Source organism: Oratosquilla oratoria, chromosome 29, assembly GCF_046742065.1.
Source record: "Oratosquilla oratoria isolate Oo_2021 chromosome 29, ASM4674206v1, whole genome shotgun sequence".
NCBI classification, from domain to species: Eukaryota; Metazoa; Arthropoda; class Malacostraca; order Stomatopoda; family Squillidae; genus Oratosquilla; species Oratosquilla oratoria.
Window position 1 is genome coordinate 37,302,967 of NC_134805.1, and position 21,898 is coordinate 37,324,864.

Consider the following 21,898-nt stretch of genomic DNA (forward strand, 5'->3'; position numbering starts at 1 on the left):
AGTAATAATAGTAATTAGTAGTAATAGTAGTAGTAAATAATCGTAGTAATAGTAGTAATAATAGTAATAAATATCGTAGTAATAATAGTAATAATAATAGTAATAATTAATAATCGTAGTAATAGTAATAATAGTAAATAGTAGTAATAGTAGTAATAATAATCGTAAAATAACTAGTAATTGTTGTAGTAATAATAATCGTAGTAATAATCGTAGTAATAGTAGTAATAATAGTAATTAGTAGTAATAGTAGTAGTAAATAATCGTAGTAATAGTAGTAATAATAGTAATAAATATCGTAGTAATAATAGTAATAATAGTAATAATTAATAATCGTAGTAATAGTAATAATAGTAGTAGTAGTAATAATAATCGTAGTAAAAATAGTAGTAATAATAATAGTAGTAATTAATACTCGTAGTAATAGAAGTAATAATAGTAATTAGTAATCATAGTAGAAGTAATAATAATCGTACTAATAGTAGAAATAATAGTAATAAAAATCCTAGTAATAATAGTAATAATAATAGTAATAATTAATAATTGTAGTAATAGTAATAATAGTAAATAGTAGTAATAGTAATCGTAAAATAACAGTAGTAATTGTTGTAGTAATAATAATCGTAGTAATAATCGTAGTAATAGTATTATTACTCTTACTACTACTAATTATTATTATTACTACGATTATTATTCAACTTCTACTATTACTACTAATTACTACTGTTATTATTACTACTATTATTACTATTACTACGATTATTATTTCTACAATTAGTATTATTGCTACGATTATTATTACTACCATTATTATTATTACTTCTACTATTACTACTAATTACTACTATTACTACTAATTACTATTCTTACTACTCTTATTACTTCTACTATTACTACTATTAAAAAGATTATTTTACTTCTATTACTACCAATTTCTATTACTACTGTTATTACTAATTACTATTATTTTTACTACGATTATTTTACTTTTACTAACTACTAATTATTATTACTACTGTTATTACTAATTACTATTATCATTACTACTATTATAATTACTTCTACTATTACTACTATCACTAATTGCTATTATTAGTAGTAATAATAATCGTTGTAATAATAGTAGTAGTAGAAGTAATAATAATCGTAGTAATAATAATAGTAATTAGTAATAGTAGTAATAATAATAGTAATAAGTAATAATCGTAGTAATAGTAGTAATAATAGTAATTAGTAGTAATAGTAGAAGTAATAATCGTAGTAATAGTAGTAATAATAATCGTTGTAATAATAGTACTATTAGTATTATTACCACTACTATTACTACTAATTACTATTATTTTACTACTACGATTATTTTTACTTCTACTAATACTACTAATTACTACTGTTATTATTACTACTATTACTATTTACTATTACTATTTTTACTATTAGTAGTAGTAGTAGTAGTAATAATAATCGTAATAATAACAGTAGTAATACTACTAGTAGTAATAATCGTAGTATTAGTAGTAGTAAATAATCGTAGTAATAGTAGTAATAATAGTAGTAGTACTAATCGTAGTAATAATAGTAATAATTAATAATCGTAGTAATAGTAATAATAGTAAATAGTAGTAATAGTACTAATAATAATCGTAAAATAACTAGTAATTGTTGTAGTAATAATAGTAGTAATAGTAATTAGTAGTAATAGTAGTAGTAAATAATCGTAGTAATAAAAATCGTAGTAATAATAATAGTAATAATTAATAATCGTAGTAATAGTAATAATAGTAAAAGTAGTAATAGTAGTAATAATAATCGTAAAATAACAGTAGTAATTGTTGTAATAATAATAATCGTAGTAATAATCGTAGTAATAGTATTATTGCTCTTACTACTACTAATTATTATTATTATTACTACGATTATTATTCAACTTCTACTATTACTACTAATTACTACTGTTATTATTACTACTATTATTACTATTACTACGATTATTATTTCTACAATTACTACTTACTAATATTACTACGATTATTATTACTACGATTATTACTTCTAAAATTATTACTAATTACTATTATTACTACTCTTAATACTTCTACTATTACAAAGATTATTTTACTTCTATTACTACCAATTACTATTACTACTGTTATTATTACTAATTACTATTATTATTACTACGATTATTTTACTTTTACTACTAATTATATTATTACTATTATTACTAATTACTATTATCATTACTACTATTATAATTACTTCTACTATTACTACTATCACTAATTGCTATTATTAGTAGTAATAATAATGGTAGTAATAATAGTAGTAGTAATAATAATCGTATAATAATCGTAATAATAATAGTAATTAGTAATAGTAGTAGTAATAATAGTAATAATAGTAAGTAGTAATAGTAGTAATAATAGTAATTAGTAGTAATAGTAGAAGTAATAATCGTAGTAATAGTAATAATAGTAATAGTAGTAATAATAGTACTATTAGTATTATTACCACTACTATTACTACTAATTACTATTATTTTACTACTACGATTATTTTACTTCTACTAAAACTACTAATTACTATTATTATTACTTTTATTACTACTATTACTACGATTATTATACTACAAATTACTAAATATTATTATTACTATTATTATTACTTTTATTACTACTAATTACTATTATTATTATTACGATTATTTTACTTCTATTACTACTAATTTCTTGTTATTACTATTACTAATTACTATTATAATTACTTCTATTAGTACTAATTGCTATTATTAGTAGTAATAATAATCGTAGTAATAATAGTAGTAGTAGTAGTAGTAGTAGTATTAGTAGTAATAATCGTAGTAATAATCGTAGTAATAATAATAATAGTAATTAGTAATAGTAATAATAATAGTAATAATTAATAATCGTAGTAATAATAGTAATTAGTAATAGTAGTAGAAGTAATAATAATAATCGTAGTAATAGTAGTAATAATAGTAATAGTAATATTAGTATTATTACAACTATTACTACTAATTAGTATTATTTTACTACTACGATTATTTTACTTCTACTAATACTACTAATTAATATTATTATTACTACTATTATTACTACTATTACTACGATTATTATACTACAAATTACTAATAATTACTATTATTACTATTACTACTGTTATTACTACTAATTACTATTATTACTACGATTATTATTATACTTCTACTATTACTACTAATTACTTGTTATTACTATTATCACTAATTACTATTATTATTCATTAGTAGTAGTAATAATAATCGTAGTAATAATAACATTAGTAATAGTAGTAGTAGAAGTAAATAATCGTAGTAATAGTAGTAATAATAGTGTAATAATAGTAATTAGTTGTAATAGTAGTAGAAGTACTAATAATCGTAGTAATATTAGTTGTAATAATAATCGTAGTAATAATAGTAAATAGTAGTAATAGTAGAAGTCATAATAATAATCGTAGTAATAGTAGTAATAATAATAATAGTAATAATAACAGTAGTGGTAATAGTAGTAGTAGTAAAAATAATCGTAGTAATAATCGTAGTAATAGTAATAATAGTAATAATTAATAATCGTAGTAATAGTAGTTGTAATAATAATCGTAGTAATAATAGTAAATAGTAGTAATAGTAGAAGTAATGATAATAATTGTAGTAATAATAGTAATAATAATCGTAGTATTAGTAACAGTAGTTATAGTAGTAGTACTAGTAGTAATCGTAGTAATATTAATAATAGTAATAATAATAATTAGTAGTAATAGTAGTAGAAGTAAAATAATCGTAGTAATAGTAGTAATGATAATTAGTAATATTTAATAATCGTAGTAATAGTAGTAATAATAGTAATAATCGTAATAATAGTTGTAATAATAATAGTAATAATTAATAATCGTAGTAATAATAGTAATTAGTAATAGTAATAACTAATAGTAATTAGTAGTAATTAAGAGTAATAGAAGTAAAATAATCGTAGTAATAGTAATAATAATCGTAGTAATAATAGTAGTAAATAATCGTAGTAATAGTAGTAATAATAGTAATAAAAGTCGTAGTAATAATAGTAATAATAATAGTAGTAATAATAATCGTAGTAATCGTAATAATAGTAATTAGTAGTAATAGTAGTAATAATCGTAAAATAACAGTAGTAATTGTTGTAGTAATAATAATCGTAGTAATAATCGTAGTAATAGTATTATTACTCTTACTACTACTAAATATTATTATTATTACTACGATTATTATTCAACTTCTACTATTACTACTAATTACTACTGTTATTATTACTACTATTATTACTATTACTACGATTATTATTTCTACAATTACTACTTACTATTATTACTACGATTATTATTACTACGATTATTATTATTAGTTCTACTATTACTACTAATTACTATTTTTACTACTCTTATTACTTCTACTATTACAAAGATTATTTTACTTCTATTACTACCAATTACTATTATTATTACTACGATTATTTTACTTTTACTAACTACTAATTATTATTACTACTGTTATTACTAATTACTATTATCATTACTACTATTATAATTACTTCTACTATTACTACTATCACTAATTGCTATTATTAGTAGTAATAATAATCGTAGTAATAATAGTAGTAGTAGTAGTAATAATAATCGTAGTAATAATAATAATAGTAATTAGTAATAGTAATAATAACAATAGTAATAATTAATATTAGTAGTGATAGTAAGAATAGTAATTAGTAGTAATAGAAGTAATAATCGTAGTAATAGTAATAATAGTAATAGTAGTAATAATAGTACTATTAGTATTATTACCACTACTATTACTACTAATTACTATTATTTTACTACTACGATTATTTTACTTCTAATATTACTACTATTACTACTATTATTACTACTATTACTAATAACTATTATCATTATTACTATTAGTAGTAGTAGTAATAATAATCGTAGTAATAACAGTAGTAGTAGTAGTAGTAGTAATCGTAGTAATAATAGTAATAGTTAATAATCGTAGTAATAGTAGTAATAATAGTAATTAGTAGTAATAGTAGTAATAATCGTAGTAATAATCGTAGTAATAATAGTAATTAATAATCGTAGTAATAATAGTAATAATAGTAATAATTAATAATCGTAGTAATAGTAATAATAGTAAATAGTAGTAATAGTACTAATAATAATCGTAAAATAACTAGTAATTGTTGTAGTAATAATAATCGTAGTAATAGTAATTAGTAGTAATAGTAGTAAATAATCGTAGTAATAATAGTAGTAATAAAAATCGTAGTAATAATAATAGTAATAATTAATAATCGTAGTAATAGTAATAATAGTAAATAGTAGTAATAGTAGTAATAATAATCGTAAAATAACTAGTAATTGTTGTAGTAATAATAATCGTAGTAATAATCGTAGTAATTGTAGTAATAATAGTATTTAGTAGTAATTGTAGTAGTGATAATAATCGTAGTAATAATAGTAACAATAGTAATAAATATCGTAGTAATAATAGTAATAATAATAGTAATAATTAATAATCGTAGTAATAGTAATAGTAGTAGTAATAATAATAGTAATAAGTAATAATGATAATAAGAGTAGTAATAATTAATAATCGTAGTAATACTAACTATAATAGTAATTAGTAGTAATAGAAGAAGTAATAATAATCGTAGTAATAGTAGTTATAATAATAGTAGTAATAAGTAATAATCGTAGTAATACTAGTAATAATAGTAATATGTAATAATCGTAGTAATAGTAATAATAGTAAATAGTAGTAATAGTAGTAATAATAATCGTAAAATAATAGTAGTAATTGTTGTAGTAATAATAATCGTAGTAATAATCGTAGGAATAGTATTATTACTGTTACTACTACTAATTATTATTATTATTACTACGATTATTATTCAACTTCTACTATTACTACTAATTACTACTGTTATTATTTCTACGATTATTACCACGATTATTATTACTTCTAGTACTATTACTACTAATTACTATTATTACTACGATTATTACTACGATTTACTATTACTACTAATTACTATTATTACTATTACTTTGAATATTACTTCTACTATTACAAAGATTATTTTACTTCTATTACTACCAATTTCTATTATTACTATTACTACTGTTATTATTACTAATTACTATTATTATTACTACTATTATTACTACGATTATTTTACTTTTACTAATTACTACTAATTACTATTACTGTTATTACTAATTACTATTATCATTACTACTATTATAATTACTTCTAATATTACTATCACTAATTGCTATTATTAGTAGTAATAATAATCGTAGTAATAATAGTAATAGTAGTAGTAATAATAATCGTAGTAATTATAGTAATTAGTAGTAATAGTAAAAGTAATAATCGTAGTAATAGTATTAAGTAATAATCGTAGTAATAGTAGTATTAATAGTAATTAGTAATAGTAGAAGTAATAATCGTAGTAATAGTAGTAGTAATAATAAGCGTAGTAATAATTGTACTATTAGTATTATTACCACTACTATTACTACTAATTACTATTATTTTACTACAACGATTATTTTACTTCTACTAATACTACTAATTACTATTATTATTACTACTTTTATTACTACTATTACTACGATTATTATACTACAAATTACTAATTAATATTATTATTACTATTATTATTACTTTTATTACTACTAATTACTATTATTATTATTACTACGATTATTTTAGTTCTACTGTTACTACTAATTACTAGTTATTATTATTTCTAATTACTATTATAATTACTTCTATTAGTACTAATTGCTATTATTAGTAGTAATAATAGTAGTAGTAGTAGTAGTAGTAGTAGCAGTAGTAATAATAATCGTAATAATAGTAGTAATAATAGTAATTAGTAATAGTAGAAGTAATAATCGTAGTAATAGTAGTAATAATAATCGTTGTAATAATAGTAATTAGTAGTATTAGTAGAAGTAATAATAATCGTAGTAATAGTAGTAATAATAGTAATAAGTAGTAATCGTAGTAATAGTAGTAATAATACCACTTCTATTACTACTTATTACTATTATTTTACTACTAAGATTATTTTACTTCTAATACTACTAATTACTATTTATATTACTACTTTTATTACTACTATTGATACTACTATTATTACTACTACTATTACTACGATTATTATACTACAAATTACTAATAATTACTATTATTACTATTACTACTGTTATTACTACTAATTACTATTATTATTACTACGATTATTATTTTACTTCTACTATTACTACTAATTACTTGTTATTACTATTATCACTAATTACTATTATTATTCATTAGTAGTAATAATAATCGTAGTAATAATAACAGTAGTAATAGTAGTAGTAATAGTAATAGTAGTAGAAGTAAATAATCGTAGAAATAGTAGTATAATAATAGTAATTAGTAGTAATAGTAGTATAAGTACTAATAATCGTAGTAATATTAGTTGTAATAATAATCGTAGTAGTAGTAATAGTAGAAGTTATAATAATAATCGTAGTAATAGTAGTAATAATAACAGTAGTAATAGTAGTAGTAAAAATAATCGTAGTAATAGTAATAATATTAATAATCAATAATCGTAGTAATAGTAGTAGTAATAATAGTAGTAATATTAGTAATTAGTAGTAATAGTAGAAGTAATAATAATCGTAGTAGTAGTAGTAGTAATAATAATCGTAGTAATAATAACAGTAGTTATAGTAGTAGTACTAGTAGTAATCGTAGTAATAGTAATAATAGTAATAATTAATAATTGTAGTAATAGTAATAATAGTAAATAGTAGTAATAGTAGTAATAATAATCGTAAAATAATAGTAGTAATTGTTGTAGTAATAGTAATAGTAGTAATAATAGTAATAGTATTATTACTGCTACTATTACTAATTACTATTATTATTACTACTACGATTATTATTTTACTTCGACTATTACTACTAATTACTACGGTTATTATCACTATTATTACTATTATTACTACGATTATTATTACTATTACTAATTACTATTATTACTACGAATATAATTACTATTACTACGATTATTATTATTACCTCTACTATTACTACTAATTACTATTATTACTACTCTTATTACTTCTACTATTACAAAGATTATTTTACTTCTATTACTACCAATTACTATTACTACTGTTATTATTACTAATTACTATTATTATTACTACGATTATTTTACTTTTACTTACTAATTATTATTACTATTATTACTAATTACTATTATCATTACTACTATTATAATTACTTCTACTATTACTACTATCACTAATTGCTATTATTAGTAGTAATAATAATCGTAGTAATAATAGTAGTAGTAGTAATAATAATCGTATAATAATAATCGTAATAATAATAGTAATTAGTAATAGTAGTAATAATATTAGTATTAAGTAATAATCGTAGTAATAGTAGTATTAATAGTAATTAGTAATAGTAGAAGTAATAATCGTAGTAATAGTAGTAGTAATAATAAGCGTAGTAATAATTGTACTATTAGTATTATTACCACTACTATTACTACTAATTACTATTATTTTACTACAACGATTATTTTACTTCTACTAATACTACTAATTACTATTATTATTACTACTTTTATTACTACTATTACTACGATTATTATACTACAAATTACTAATTAATATTATTATTACTATTATTATTACTTTTATTACTACTAATTACTATTATTATTATTACTACGATTATTTTAGTTCTACTGTTACTACTAATTACTAGTTATTATTATTTCTAATTACTATTATAATTACTTCTATTAGTACTAATTGCTATTATTAGTAGTAATAATAGTAGTAGTAGTAGTAGTAGTAGCAGTAGTAATGATAATCGTATAATAATCGTAATAATAATAGTAATTAGTAATAGTAGTAATAATAATAGTAATAATAATCGTAGTAATAGTAGTAATAATAGTAATTAGTAGTAATAGTAGAAGTAATAATAATCGTAGTAATAGTAGTAACAATAGTAATAGTAGTAATATTAGTAGTATTACTACTACTATTACTACTACTATTATTACTAATTACTGTTATTACTACGATTATTTTACTTCTACTAATACTACTAATTACTATTATTACTACTATTATTACTACTATTAATACTATTACTATTATTACTACTATTACTACGATTATTATACTACAAATTACTAATAATTACTATTATTACTATTACTACTGTTATTACTACTAATTACTATTATTATTACTACGATTATTATTTTACTTCTACTATTACTACTAATTACTTGTTATTACTATTATCACTAATTACTATTATTATTCATTAGTAGTAGTAATAATAATCGTAGTAATAATAACAGTAGTAATAGTAGTAGTAGTAGAAGTAAATAATCGTAGTAATAGTAGTAATAATAGTAGTGTAATAATAGTAATTAGTTGTAATAGTAGTAGAAGTACTAATAATCGTAGTAATATTAGTTGTAATAATAATCGTAGTAATAATAGTAAATAGTAGTAATAGTAGAAGTCATAATAATAATCGTAGTAATAGTAGTAATAATAATCCTAGTAATAATAACAGTAGTAATAGTAGTAGTAGTAAAAAATAATCGTAGTAATAATCGTAGTAATAGTAATAATAGTAATAATTAATAATCGTAGTAATAGTAGTTGTAATAATAATCGTAGTAATAATAGTAAATAGTAGTAATAGTAGAAGTAATGATAATAATTGTAGTAATAGTAGTAATAATAATCGTAGTAATAATAACAGTAGTTATAGTAGTAGTACTAGTAGTAATCGTAGTAATAGTAATAATAGTAATAATTAATAATCGTAGTAATAGTAATATAAGTAATAATAATCGTAGTAATATTAGTAATAATAGTAATAGTAGTAGAAGTAAATAATCGTAGTAATAGTAGTAATAGTAGTAATAATAGTAATAATCGTAGTAATAATAGTAATAATAGTAATAATTAATAATCGTAGTAATAGTAATAATAGTAGTAATATTAATCGTAGTAAAATAGTAGTAATAATAATAGTAATAATTAATAATCGTAATAGTAATAATAGTAATTAGTAGTAATAGTAGAAGTAATAATAATCGTAGTAATAGTAGTAGTAAATAATCGTAGTAATAGTAGTAATAATAGTAATAAAAATCGTAGTAATAATAGTAATAATAATAGTAATAATTAATAATCGTAGTAATAGTAATAATAGTAAATAGTAGTAATAGTAGTAATAATAATCGTAAAATAACAGTAGTAATTGTTTTAGTAATAATAATCGTAGTAATAATCGTAGTAATAGTATTATTACTCTTACTACTACTAATTATTATTATTATTACTACGATTATTATTCAACTTCTACTATTACTACTAATTACTACTGTTATTATTACTACTATTATTACTATTACTACGATTATTATTTCTACAATTACTACTTACTATTATTACTACGATTATTATTATTACTTCTAATATTACTACTAATTACTATTATTGCTATTACTATTATTACTTTTACTATTACAAAGATTATTTTACTTCTATTACTACCAATTACTATTATTACTGTTATTATTAATAATTACTATTATTATTACTACGATTATTTTACTTTTACTAATTACTAATTATTATTACTACTGTTATTACTAATTACTATTATCATTACTACTATTATAATTACTTCTAATATTACTATCACTAATTGCTATTATTAGTAGTAATAATAATCGTAGTAATAATAGTAGTAGTAGTAGTAATAATAATCGTATAATAATCGTAATAATAATAGTAATCGTAGTAATAGTAGTAGTAATAATAGTAATAATAGTAAGTAGTAATAGTATTAATAATAGTAATTAGTAGGAATAGTAGAAGTAATAATCGCAGTAATAGTAGTAATAGTAATAGTAGTAATAATAGTACTATTAGTATTATTACCACTACTATTACTACTAATTACTATTATTTTACTACAACGATTATTTTACTTCTACTAATACTACTAATTACTATTATTATTACTACTTTTATTACTACTATTACTACGATTATTATACTACAAATTACTAATTAATATTATTACTATTATTATTACTTTTATTACTACTACGATTATTTTACTTCTATTACTACTAATTACTTGTTATTACTATTACTAATTACTATTATTATTACTATTATAATTACTTCTATTAGTACTAATTGCTATTATTAGTAGTAATAATAATCGTAGTAATAATAGTAGTAGTAGTAGTAGTAGTAGTAGTAGTAGTAGTAGTAGTAGTAATGATAATCGTATAATAATCGTAATAATAATAGTAATTAGTAATAGTAATAAAAGTAATAGTAGTGATAATAGTAATAGTAGTAATAATAGTTAAAGTAGTAATAGTACATATAATAGTAATAATAGAAGTAATAGTAGTAATAATAGTAATATTAGTAATAATAGTAATATTAGTATTATTACCACTATTACTACTAATTACTATTATTTTACTACTACGATTATTTTACTTCTACTAATACTACTAATTACTATTATTATTACTACTATTATTACTACTATTATTACTACTATTAATACTATTACTATTATTACTACTACTATTACTACGATTATTATACTACAAATTACTAATAATTACTATTATTACTATTACTACTGTTATTACTACTAATTACTATTATTACTACGATTATTATTTTACTTCTACTATTACTAATTACTACTAATTACTTGTTATTACTATTATCACTAATTACTATTTTTATTCATTAGTAGTAATAATAATCGTAGTAATAATAACAGTAGTAATAGTAGTAGTAGTAGAAGTAAATAATCGTAGTAATAGTAGTAATAATAGTAGTGTAATAATAGTAATTAGTTGTAATAGTAGTAGAAGTACTAATAATCGTAGTAATATTAGTTGTAATAATAATCGTAGTAATAATAGTAAATAGTAGTAATAGTAGAAGTCATAATAATAATCGTAGTAATAGTAGAAATAATAATCGTAGTAATAATAACAGTAATAGTAGTGGTATTAATAATTATCGTAGTAATAATCGTAGTAATGATAATATTAGTAATTAGGAATAGTAGTAATAGTAGTAATTAATACTCGTAGTAATAGAAGTAATAATAGTAATCGTAGTAATAGTAATAATAGTAGTAATAGTAGTAATAATAGTAATTAGTAATAATATTAATTAGTAGTAATAGAAGTAAAATAATCGTAGTAATAGTAGTAGTAATAATTAATTGTAGTAATAGCAGTAATAATAGTAATTAGTAGTAGAAGTAATAATAATAATCGTAGTAGTAGTAATAATAGAAATTAGTAGTAATTAGTAGAAGTAAAATAATCGTAGTTATAATCGTAGTTATAATAGTAGTTATAATAATAGTAGTAATAATAGTATTAATAATAATAGTAATAATTAATAATTGTAGTAAAATAATAGTAATACTAATCGTAGTAATAGTAGTAATAATAATCGTAGTAATAGTAATTAGTAGTAATAGTAGTAATAATAATCGTAGTAATAGTAGTAATATTAGTATTATTACTACTACTATTACTACTAATTACTATTATCAATATTACTACGATTTTTATTTTACTTCTATCACTACTAATTAGTTATTATTACTACCATTATTACTATTACTATTATTACTGCGATTACTTCTATTACTATTACTATTATTACTACTACTATTACTACGATTACTATTACTTCTACTATTACTACTAGTTACTATTATAACTACGATTATTACTATTACTACTATATTACTATTATTACTCATTACTAATATTACTACTACTACTATTACTACGATTATTTTACTTCTATTACTACTTATTACTAATTATTATTACTACTATTACTACTAATTACTGTTATTATTACTACGATTATTATTTTACTTCTACTATTACTACTAATTACTACTGTTATTATTACTATTACTAATTACTATTATTACTATTAATATTAGTAATAGTAATCGTGGTAATAATAGTAGTAATAGTAGTAGTAATAATAATCGTAGTAATAATAATAGTAATTAGTAATAGTAGAAGTAATAGTAATTAGTAATAGTAGAAGTAATAGTAATTAGTAATAGTAGAAGTAATAATCGTAGTAATAGTAGTAATAATAGTAATAGTAGTAGTAATAGTATTATTACTATTAGTACTAATACTATTACTACTAATTACTATTATCATTATTACTATTATTAGTTATTACTAATTACTATTATTACTATTATTATTACTTCTACTATTACTACTAATTACTATTATTATTTACTACGATTATTATTTTACTTCTACTACTATTATTCTAATTACTGTTACTACTATTACTAATTACTATTATTAGTAGTAATAATAATCGTAGTAATAGTAGTAATAATTAGTAATAATAATAGTAATAATTAATAATCGTTGTAATAGTAGTAATAATAGTAGTAATATTAGTATTATTACTATTACTAATAATTACTAGTTATTACTATTATTACTATTATTACTACGATTATTGTTACTACCACGATTATTTTACTTCTATTACTACTAATTACTACCGTTATTATTACTAATTACAAATATTATTACTACTATTATTACTACTATTACTACTAATTACTATTATTATTACGATTATTGTTTTACTTCTACTATTACTACTAATTACTACTAATTACTACTGTGATTATTATTAGTAGTAATGATAATCGTAGTAATAATCATAGTAATAATAATAATAGTAATTAGTAATAGTAATTAGTAGTAATAATAGAAGTAATAATAATAATCGTAGTAGTGATAATACTTTAATACTGAGGTCATGGGATAGGAAGTGAGTCAAATCGTCCTTATTGGTTGGTTTCCTGTAGACTGTAAATTTTAAAAAATTATCATGTTTGATGATAAGGGTATCTCACTTCCTATCCCACCATGACCTCAGTATTAAAAAAGGTGTAGTTATAGGTTTCTACCTCAGAGCTCTCAAAATTTGTAGCCCTGAATTCTTAGAGGACGAGTTTAGGCACATAAAGGAGGTTTTTCAGAAATTAGAATATCCAGAGTGCATCATCCACCAGTGTAAGAAAAAGGCACTCAAAATAATGGCAGGGCGGGTTCCAACGGAAGAACCAGCCAGGAGGCTTATCCTTCCAGCCAGCAGCGTCACCACCACCCTCACCCGGACACTTGGGCGTTGCAACATACAGGTAGTGGGCCAGTCCAGCAGAACTATCAAAGAGCTCTCTAATAGTGACAGCCAGGACGAGATGGGGGGGGGGGGAAAAAAAAAAAAAAAAAAAAAAAAAAAAAAAAAAAAAAAAAACCGCTGGTGTCTACCGCATACCGTGCTGGATGTGATAAAGTATACATCGGCGAGACCTCCCGTGACCTGAAGACCCGGATCCGGGAGCATCGCTACGATTCCCGGAACAATATCACCACCAACGCCTGTGTTATCCACCGGAACACCAACGACCACCTGATGGATTGAGATAACGCAGAGCTTCTTTTTAGTGAACCAGACAGGGTGAGGAGGAAATGCCTCGAAGCGGCCGCCATTCAAAGCTTCAAAACCATTGAGCAGAACAGAGGCATGTTTAACATCGCCCCTCCTATCATCCATCTGTTACCCGCATTATACAAATGTATGAAATGTCCCCCTTAGTCTACTTCAACAAACTGTCCGAAATGTCCTCCTTTATCTCCACCAAGTCCCACCCGTCCCCCTTCTCACACACACCCCCCTCCGCCCCTCCACCTACCACCCACCCCTCCCTGATCACCTCTCCCAGTTCCTTCCCCGTCGGCCTATACATACTCAGAGTGTTTGCCATGTCTGTACTTGAAAAAGCTGTAACAAGCGAAACGTCGTACCAATAAAGGTTTCGATCTCACACGGTGTTTATTCTCACAGTCTTGTCGGCGTTTGCCATTGTGTTTTAGTAATGGTAATAGTAATTACCAATACTATTATCATTACCATTACTTTTAGCAATAACTAATGATAATAGTTGCCATAACTATTATCATTACCATTATCACCATTACTATCATTATCACTTATTATTACCATTATTATTATCCCTATGACCCTTGCTATTACTAATATTACTATGATCATCAATATTACCATTATCAATTATCATTACTATTATTATTACTATTATCACTCTTATTAATATTCTATTAACAGCTTTGAAACCAAGCCTTCTGTACTTATGGTACATACATATACCAAGGCTTTTTCCCCCTTTCAAGGGAGGTAGCCAAAAAGGTTAAGTCATAAAAACACTCCCACCCATTTCATCCCTAAATACACTCCATACCCCTCCCACCCTCCCTCTCATCTGAGCACCTCCTGGATGACGGGTCATCCCTGCACCTTGCCCACCGCCCTGGGTCAGAACTTATGGTAAATAATAAAAATATTTACTCCGCAAAAGAATAAATAAATAATAAATAAGACTTGAGAGAGAGAGAGAGATTGTAAATAACGAGACTCAGAAAGAATGTAATCAGGGCTCAAGAATAAAGAAAAATCATATCAAATTGAAAACGAGTCATGAACTTTCTTCAATAACTGAAAATAAGATTAAATTTGGCAATTTACCACGAGACTTTTTTTTTTAAGCCAAAACCTGACTGAAGAAAGAACATGTAAAGATTTTTGCAAAATATCCTACAATAAAATGAACAGGAAAAGAGAAAGAAAAGAGAAGGGGTGTGAGAGAGAAAACAAAGAGCAGACAGGCAACATGTCTACCCACGAAATCCAGGCAGTGAAAAAAAAAATCGAACATGGAGACGTATATGCACTTCCACACTACACACACACACACACACACACACACACACACACACACACACACACACACACACACACACACACACGCACACAAAAGCACACAGACACATCGGCCCTATTACCCAAACCCATGAATGTGTCTACTGTATGCATAATGTGTGCTTGTGTATGTACGAGTATATGTTTGCGTGTTCGTGCGTATGTGCACGTGTTGGCATATGCAAATGTACCTACACGAAAAGAGCTTTGCTCGCGCGTGTCTACAGGTGGGAATATCTCTCTGTACGCGTGTATGCATGTATGTGTATATATGCATACATGTATGTATATTGTATGTATGTATGTACGTATGTATGTATGTATGTATGTATGTATGTATGTATGTACGTATGTATGCATCCACTATTAACCGATAACGCAGCATGTTGACATGCTTTTTCCGGCGAGTTCGGAGGACAACATCGTCGACACACTTGTGAGGTTCTTGAACATAACTTCCGCAGGGGAAGAGATAATGAGGAAGGGTCTTCCCCTCGTTCCCTTTCCCTCCGAAGCCTCAAATTTGAAACCAAAAGCTAGACAAGAAATCAAAGATGATGATTGTTTGTACGTCTTACAGACATGCATACATGCACATATATACGTACACATGTATACAGCTCACACACACTCATGCACACACGCGCGCACACATGAATACATGCATACACACACGAACATATGCATATACACACGAGCACACGCATACGAACACACGCATACATACACGCACAGTCTCACTTCTTCTAACCTAGGTATCTCTCTTATAGCTTTTTCCACGTATCCTTACAATATATATATATATATATATATATATATATATATATATATATATATATATATATATATATATATATATATATAATGTATGTATATATCAGGATCACCGTCCTTCTCCTCCTTCTATTCCTCTTTTTAATATCCTCCTCCTCCTCCTCCTCCTCCTGTTCTTTTTTCTTGTCACCCTCCTCTTCCCCTTGTCCTCCTTTCTTCATTTGCTAAAAAAAAATATTATACATACATACACCAAGCACCCTTCTCAATAGGAAACACTACTAAGGAACAAAAAAACACTACCTACCCTAAAAAAAAAAAAGTATTACCCCCCAAATATATATATATATATATATATATATATATATATATATATATATATATATATATATAAATACTGAGAAAGAAGTATAACTATGGATACCCCTTCCCCCTCCCTCCTCCCTAGAAAATAAATAAATAGATCAATAAACTCACCGGAATTGAACAAGGAGAGGAAGGGCTGTACTTGAGAAACTTTTACAACGGCGTCTTCCTCCTGAAGGAAGCTGTCCACCCACGCTCGGCAGGATATCCTCACCTCCGGCTCGTGAGACGGGTTTAGCGGGAGGGTGAGCCCGAGCCGTGAGATGTAAAGATCGGGAGTGTCCGCATCTGAGTGGCCCGAAGTGTTCGGATTACTATTGTAGTTGTAGTTTCTATTGTAGCCGCTGCTGTACTGGAAGTGATCCTCGTAGTTTTGGTTGGCGTTGTAGCGTGGGTTGTACATACCGTGGTTTCGGTTGTTGTAGTATTGGAAAGATCCGGTGCTGCTGGGAGACACCATTGGTTGGTATTTTCGAAGCACGGCTGATTCTTCCTGTTTGAAGAGAGAAGGAAATTTCAATGAAAATATCTTTTCTAAATGTTTTTCTTATTTAATATCTGTAATGATAAAAGTATTGACTCGAGGTCTACTAACTAGAAACCCATAGGTCCCTCTCGTAGATGTCACTGGGAAGAAATGCTTGACAGTTGAGGCCTCCAGAAACAGAGGGGCATCCCCGCCATTTTTACTGGTTTTGACTTATACACGGATATATATAAAGGAGGCTTTCGTCTTTCATGATCCGTGCTTAACTCGAAACCAGTAAAAGTGGTGGGGATGCCTCTCTGTTTCTGAAGACCTTGACTGTCTGTGCGAGTATATTACTATATTATACTTGTACAAAGGGACAAAGAGAGGAGGGTCAATCTTTGGCCGTCAGATCTCCTAATGTGAAAAACTAGAGAAAGAAAAGTCAAAGTTGACAGCGGGAAATCTTGGTACCCTATCCGGTGACCAAGTGTCATCCCCTCAGGGTTCCACCTCTTGCTAATTAAAACTACCTAGTGGTAGCTGGAATAAAACCTTTGAGTTGCCTTTGACATGGAAAGGCTTACCCTCTGGATACCTCGATCACACCCAAAGGTTAATAGATATTCTGTAACTGGCAATTGGCGAAAGGTCTATCTAATAAAGAATCATCATTTGAGGACGGAACCTGTATAGGAAGACGTTTCGCTTATTACAGTTTTATTAGGTTCTTCATAAAGCTCTAACGAACGAAACGTACTCACATTGTGTTTCTTTTGATAGGTTCTTATAAAGCAACCCCTAGAGGGTGCTGGAAAAGTCTCTTCTTTTAGTGATGCAGCATCTGTAGTCTCTGTTTCCAGATGTATAGATATTGCTATAATACCTAGACTTGACTATAAGTGGTTGTTGAGGTCGAGAAAGGCTATACATAAACATGATAAGAACCTTGCACTGTTGAACGGATCTCTTTCTCTCTCTCTCTCTCTCTCTCTCTCTCTCTCTCTCTCTCTCTCCTGACTCTCACCGGACCATAACCAGTTTTTTATGGTCGTTTCACACGTATCGACGTTTCGCCGTGCGCCTCCACGACACGACGTCGTGTTCTCAAATAGCAATAGAGTCTATGGACGTTTGCACACGTTCTCGTGGTCGTGACGTGTGAAAGCATCCACAGACACCTATGTTTATTTGTGAGCACAGCACGACGTCGTGTCGTGGACGGCGAAAAGTTGAAACGTGTGAAATGAGCCTCAGGCCCTGTTCACACTAGCGGTTTGAATCAATGGAGACGTTCACACACAGCCGCACAGTTTTCCCTCGACTATACGGTACCGCTGCGGTTTCCGCGCGGTTTAAACCGCAAATGTGAACAAGGCCTCTCCCGGTTAAATATCCGAATTGCCAACTAGGACAGAAAATTAGGCCATGTTTGCATTAGCGGTGTGAATCTTGCAAAAACCGCGGCGGTACCATATAGTCAAGGGGAAAAAAAAAAACCGCGCGGTTGTGTGTGAACGCCTTCAGTGACTTACACGGTAACTGAACCGCCGCGTCGGAGGTGACCATACTTACGTTGACTGTTCTTCCGTTGATAACGAAGGCGAGCTGCGCCGGTGGGTGGGACTTGTTGATGACACAGGTCACGTTGAGGGAGTCTCCGACTCGGTACTCTGCGCTGAGTCCTTCAAGCACTGGAGGTTCGGGGGCATCTGTCATATGAAGAAACGATGTCGCGTTTGAGGCATTCGCTTTGACAATGGGAAACCCGCCGCAGGAGGAAAGTAATCGTATGCAGTACAATGCTTGAATTGCCCCATGCCTGCACGTCTCTATCTCTATCTCTCTCTTTCTCTCTGTCTCTCTCTGTCTCTCTCTCTCTCTATATATATATATATATTTATATAGCTATCTATCTCTCTATCTCTCGTTCTCGCTCTCTTTCTCTTTGTGTGTGTGTGTATGTGTGTGTGTGTGCTTGTGTGTGTGTGTATGTGTGTGTGTTTGTTTGTGTGTGTGTGTATGTATGTGTGTGTGTGTGTGTGTGTGTGTGTGTGTGCCTGCGTGCGTGCCATTGCAAAATTGATGCATTCGCTTTAAAAGGAAAAAAATAATCATATCAGCAATCTATCCAGTACTTTGCATCATCTATCCATGGTTACAACGACAACACTATGTGCAGTCAGGATCTAAGGTTTCCAAATTTGTATGGATGTAGCCCTTGCCTAAGCCAGATATGTAAGCGATCGAACACACACGTATGTCGTCTGTCAGACCGAGACATCGAATTGCAGGTTGGAAGTGTTCGATTTCTTGACACAAACCTTGGCTTCGGCCAGGAGGTCATCCAGATCACGGACAAAGGGACACAGGAGTAAGACAACGACCTTTTGGTCTCTGATTGGGCTTGGGGCCTGGATGGTCATGATATAATGTAAAGAATGAAGAAATACAAGCAATTTAGTAAAAATATATTATTATCTTAAAGATTCTTTTAATCATTTTAATCCTGTTCTTAAAAATTAGAGGGTATAGAATATTCTAAAGCTGGAATTAGATTTGCATAGTTGTTCTCTTTTGGCCGTGAGGGTTTCTCCACATTTAACAAGATTACCATGCAATAACTAGAATGACATCTTGCTTCATCATCAAGATAAAAATAAATCAAATAGATTTGAAATAAACAAGTAAATGAATAAACAAGTAAATGAATAAATAGATAAGTAAACAAATCAACAAACAAATGAATAGATGAATAAATAGGATAAAAATAAATCAAATAGATTTGAAATAAACAAGTAAATGAATAAATAAATAAATAAGTAAATAAACAAATAAATGAATAAATAGGTGAGCAAATGAATAAAAAAATGAACAAATAAACTGATGAATAAATAAATCAGTAAATATTTGCATAAGATAATACACAAGTGAACAAAAAATTAGATAAATAAACAAGTTAATGAATTATCTAATTGATTAATTAATAGTATAGATAAACGAATAGATAAATAAATAAGTAGAGCCAGACAAGATAGCTTCAATGGACACCTGTTTGATTCATAGCTATCCGAGTAGGATAGGCTAAGGTGGCGACATCATTAGCAGTAAAGCACCTCCCAAGATATGATCCAGCGAGGAAGCAAATCATTTTTTATTATTATTTTTTTTTTTTATCAAAAATGACAAAACAGAATTCACGACACATTGTCAAATGAAATGAAATTCATACAAGACATATCAAAAATGAAAAGGCAAAAAAAATCCATATATAATAATAATAAAAAATGAGCGCAATTTTTCATGAAATGAAATGAAAAATTATTGAAATGATAGAAATGAAAAAAGGAACACGTTAAAGAATAAAAATACTGAGTATAAAAAGAAGAGAAAATAGATGTAGCAAAATATGATTCACCAGAATTTAATATGTCGGAGATTTCAAGTTTCATCATGGAAAAAAAGGCAACAAATTTAGAAAAAAAAACAACTGATTTTTTAGTGTACATGGATAGAGATGAGTTTACATATGCAACACAAAAGGAAAATTAACTTTCAGTGTAATACTAAACAGATGAACTTCTCAAGTGGACACTAAAATGATATAGCATTCTCAAACAAATAATAATAATAATACTTCGTGTTTGTTTGTTTTTGTTTTTTTTCGGTATGGCATAGGTACAATTTGTTTCATCTTTCCATGTTATGGACCAAAAGGTCTCATTTGCTCAATCTCTAGCATTCTGACTCAATACAACTCAGCTTCCTTCAGCTACCCCTCGACAACCCCTACGATGCCTCCCCCCCCCCCCCTGCGCTAGAACTTTAGTCCCTCTTCACACTAACGGTTTGAACCGCGCGGAAACTGCGGCTGTACCGCATAGTCAAGGAAAAACTACTCGGTTGTGTGTGAGCCCTCCATTGAATTACATCGTAATTAAACCGCCACGATACAAATCGAGGCAGTTGAAACCGCTAGTGTGAACACGGCCTTATTGTTTCATTCAGTACCAGAAACCCAGACACCTGAAACTGAAACCTGAAACTCGGAGAAAAACGAGAAGTGAAACTGACATAGCGCGTAGTATTAGTTTCAACAAAACCTAACATTGTACAAGAAGCAGCTAGGAGTTCCCTTTTTTTTTTTTTTTTTTTTTTTTTTTTTTTTTTTTTTTTTTTTTTAACTTGTGACCTCTACGTCATCACTCTCCTCACTGCAAATACGAATGAAATTCTTGAGAATATCACGTGATATTTCATGAGTTATGTGATAAT

At 26.5% G+C, this 21,898-nt stretch overlaps 1 protein-coding gene across 3 annotated transcripts in view; it reads right to left on the reverse strand.

Moving 5' to 3' along the window:
- LOC143040909 (uncharacterized) overlaps positions 1–21,898 on the reverse strand; it is a 232,179-nt gene that overhangs the window by 70,604 nt on the left and 139,677 nt on the right. For all 3 annotated transcript variants that reach the window (XM_076212361.1, XM_076212359.1, XM_076212360.1), the window contains 2 exons: positions 19,199–19,335; positions 17,266–17,647 (listed from right to left, as the gene is read on the reverse strand). In XM_076212361.1, the coding sequence (XP_076068476.1) occupies positions 17,266–17,647; positions 19,199–19,335 (519 nt within the window). The remainder of the gene's footprint in view (positions 1–17,265; positions 17,648–19,198; positions 19,336–21,898) is intronic.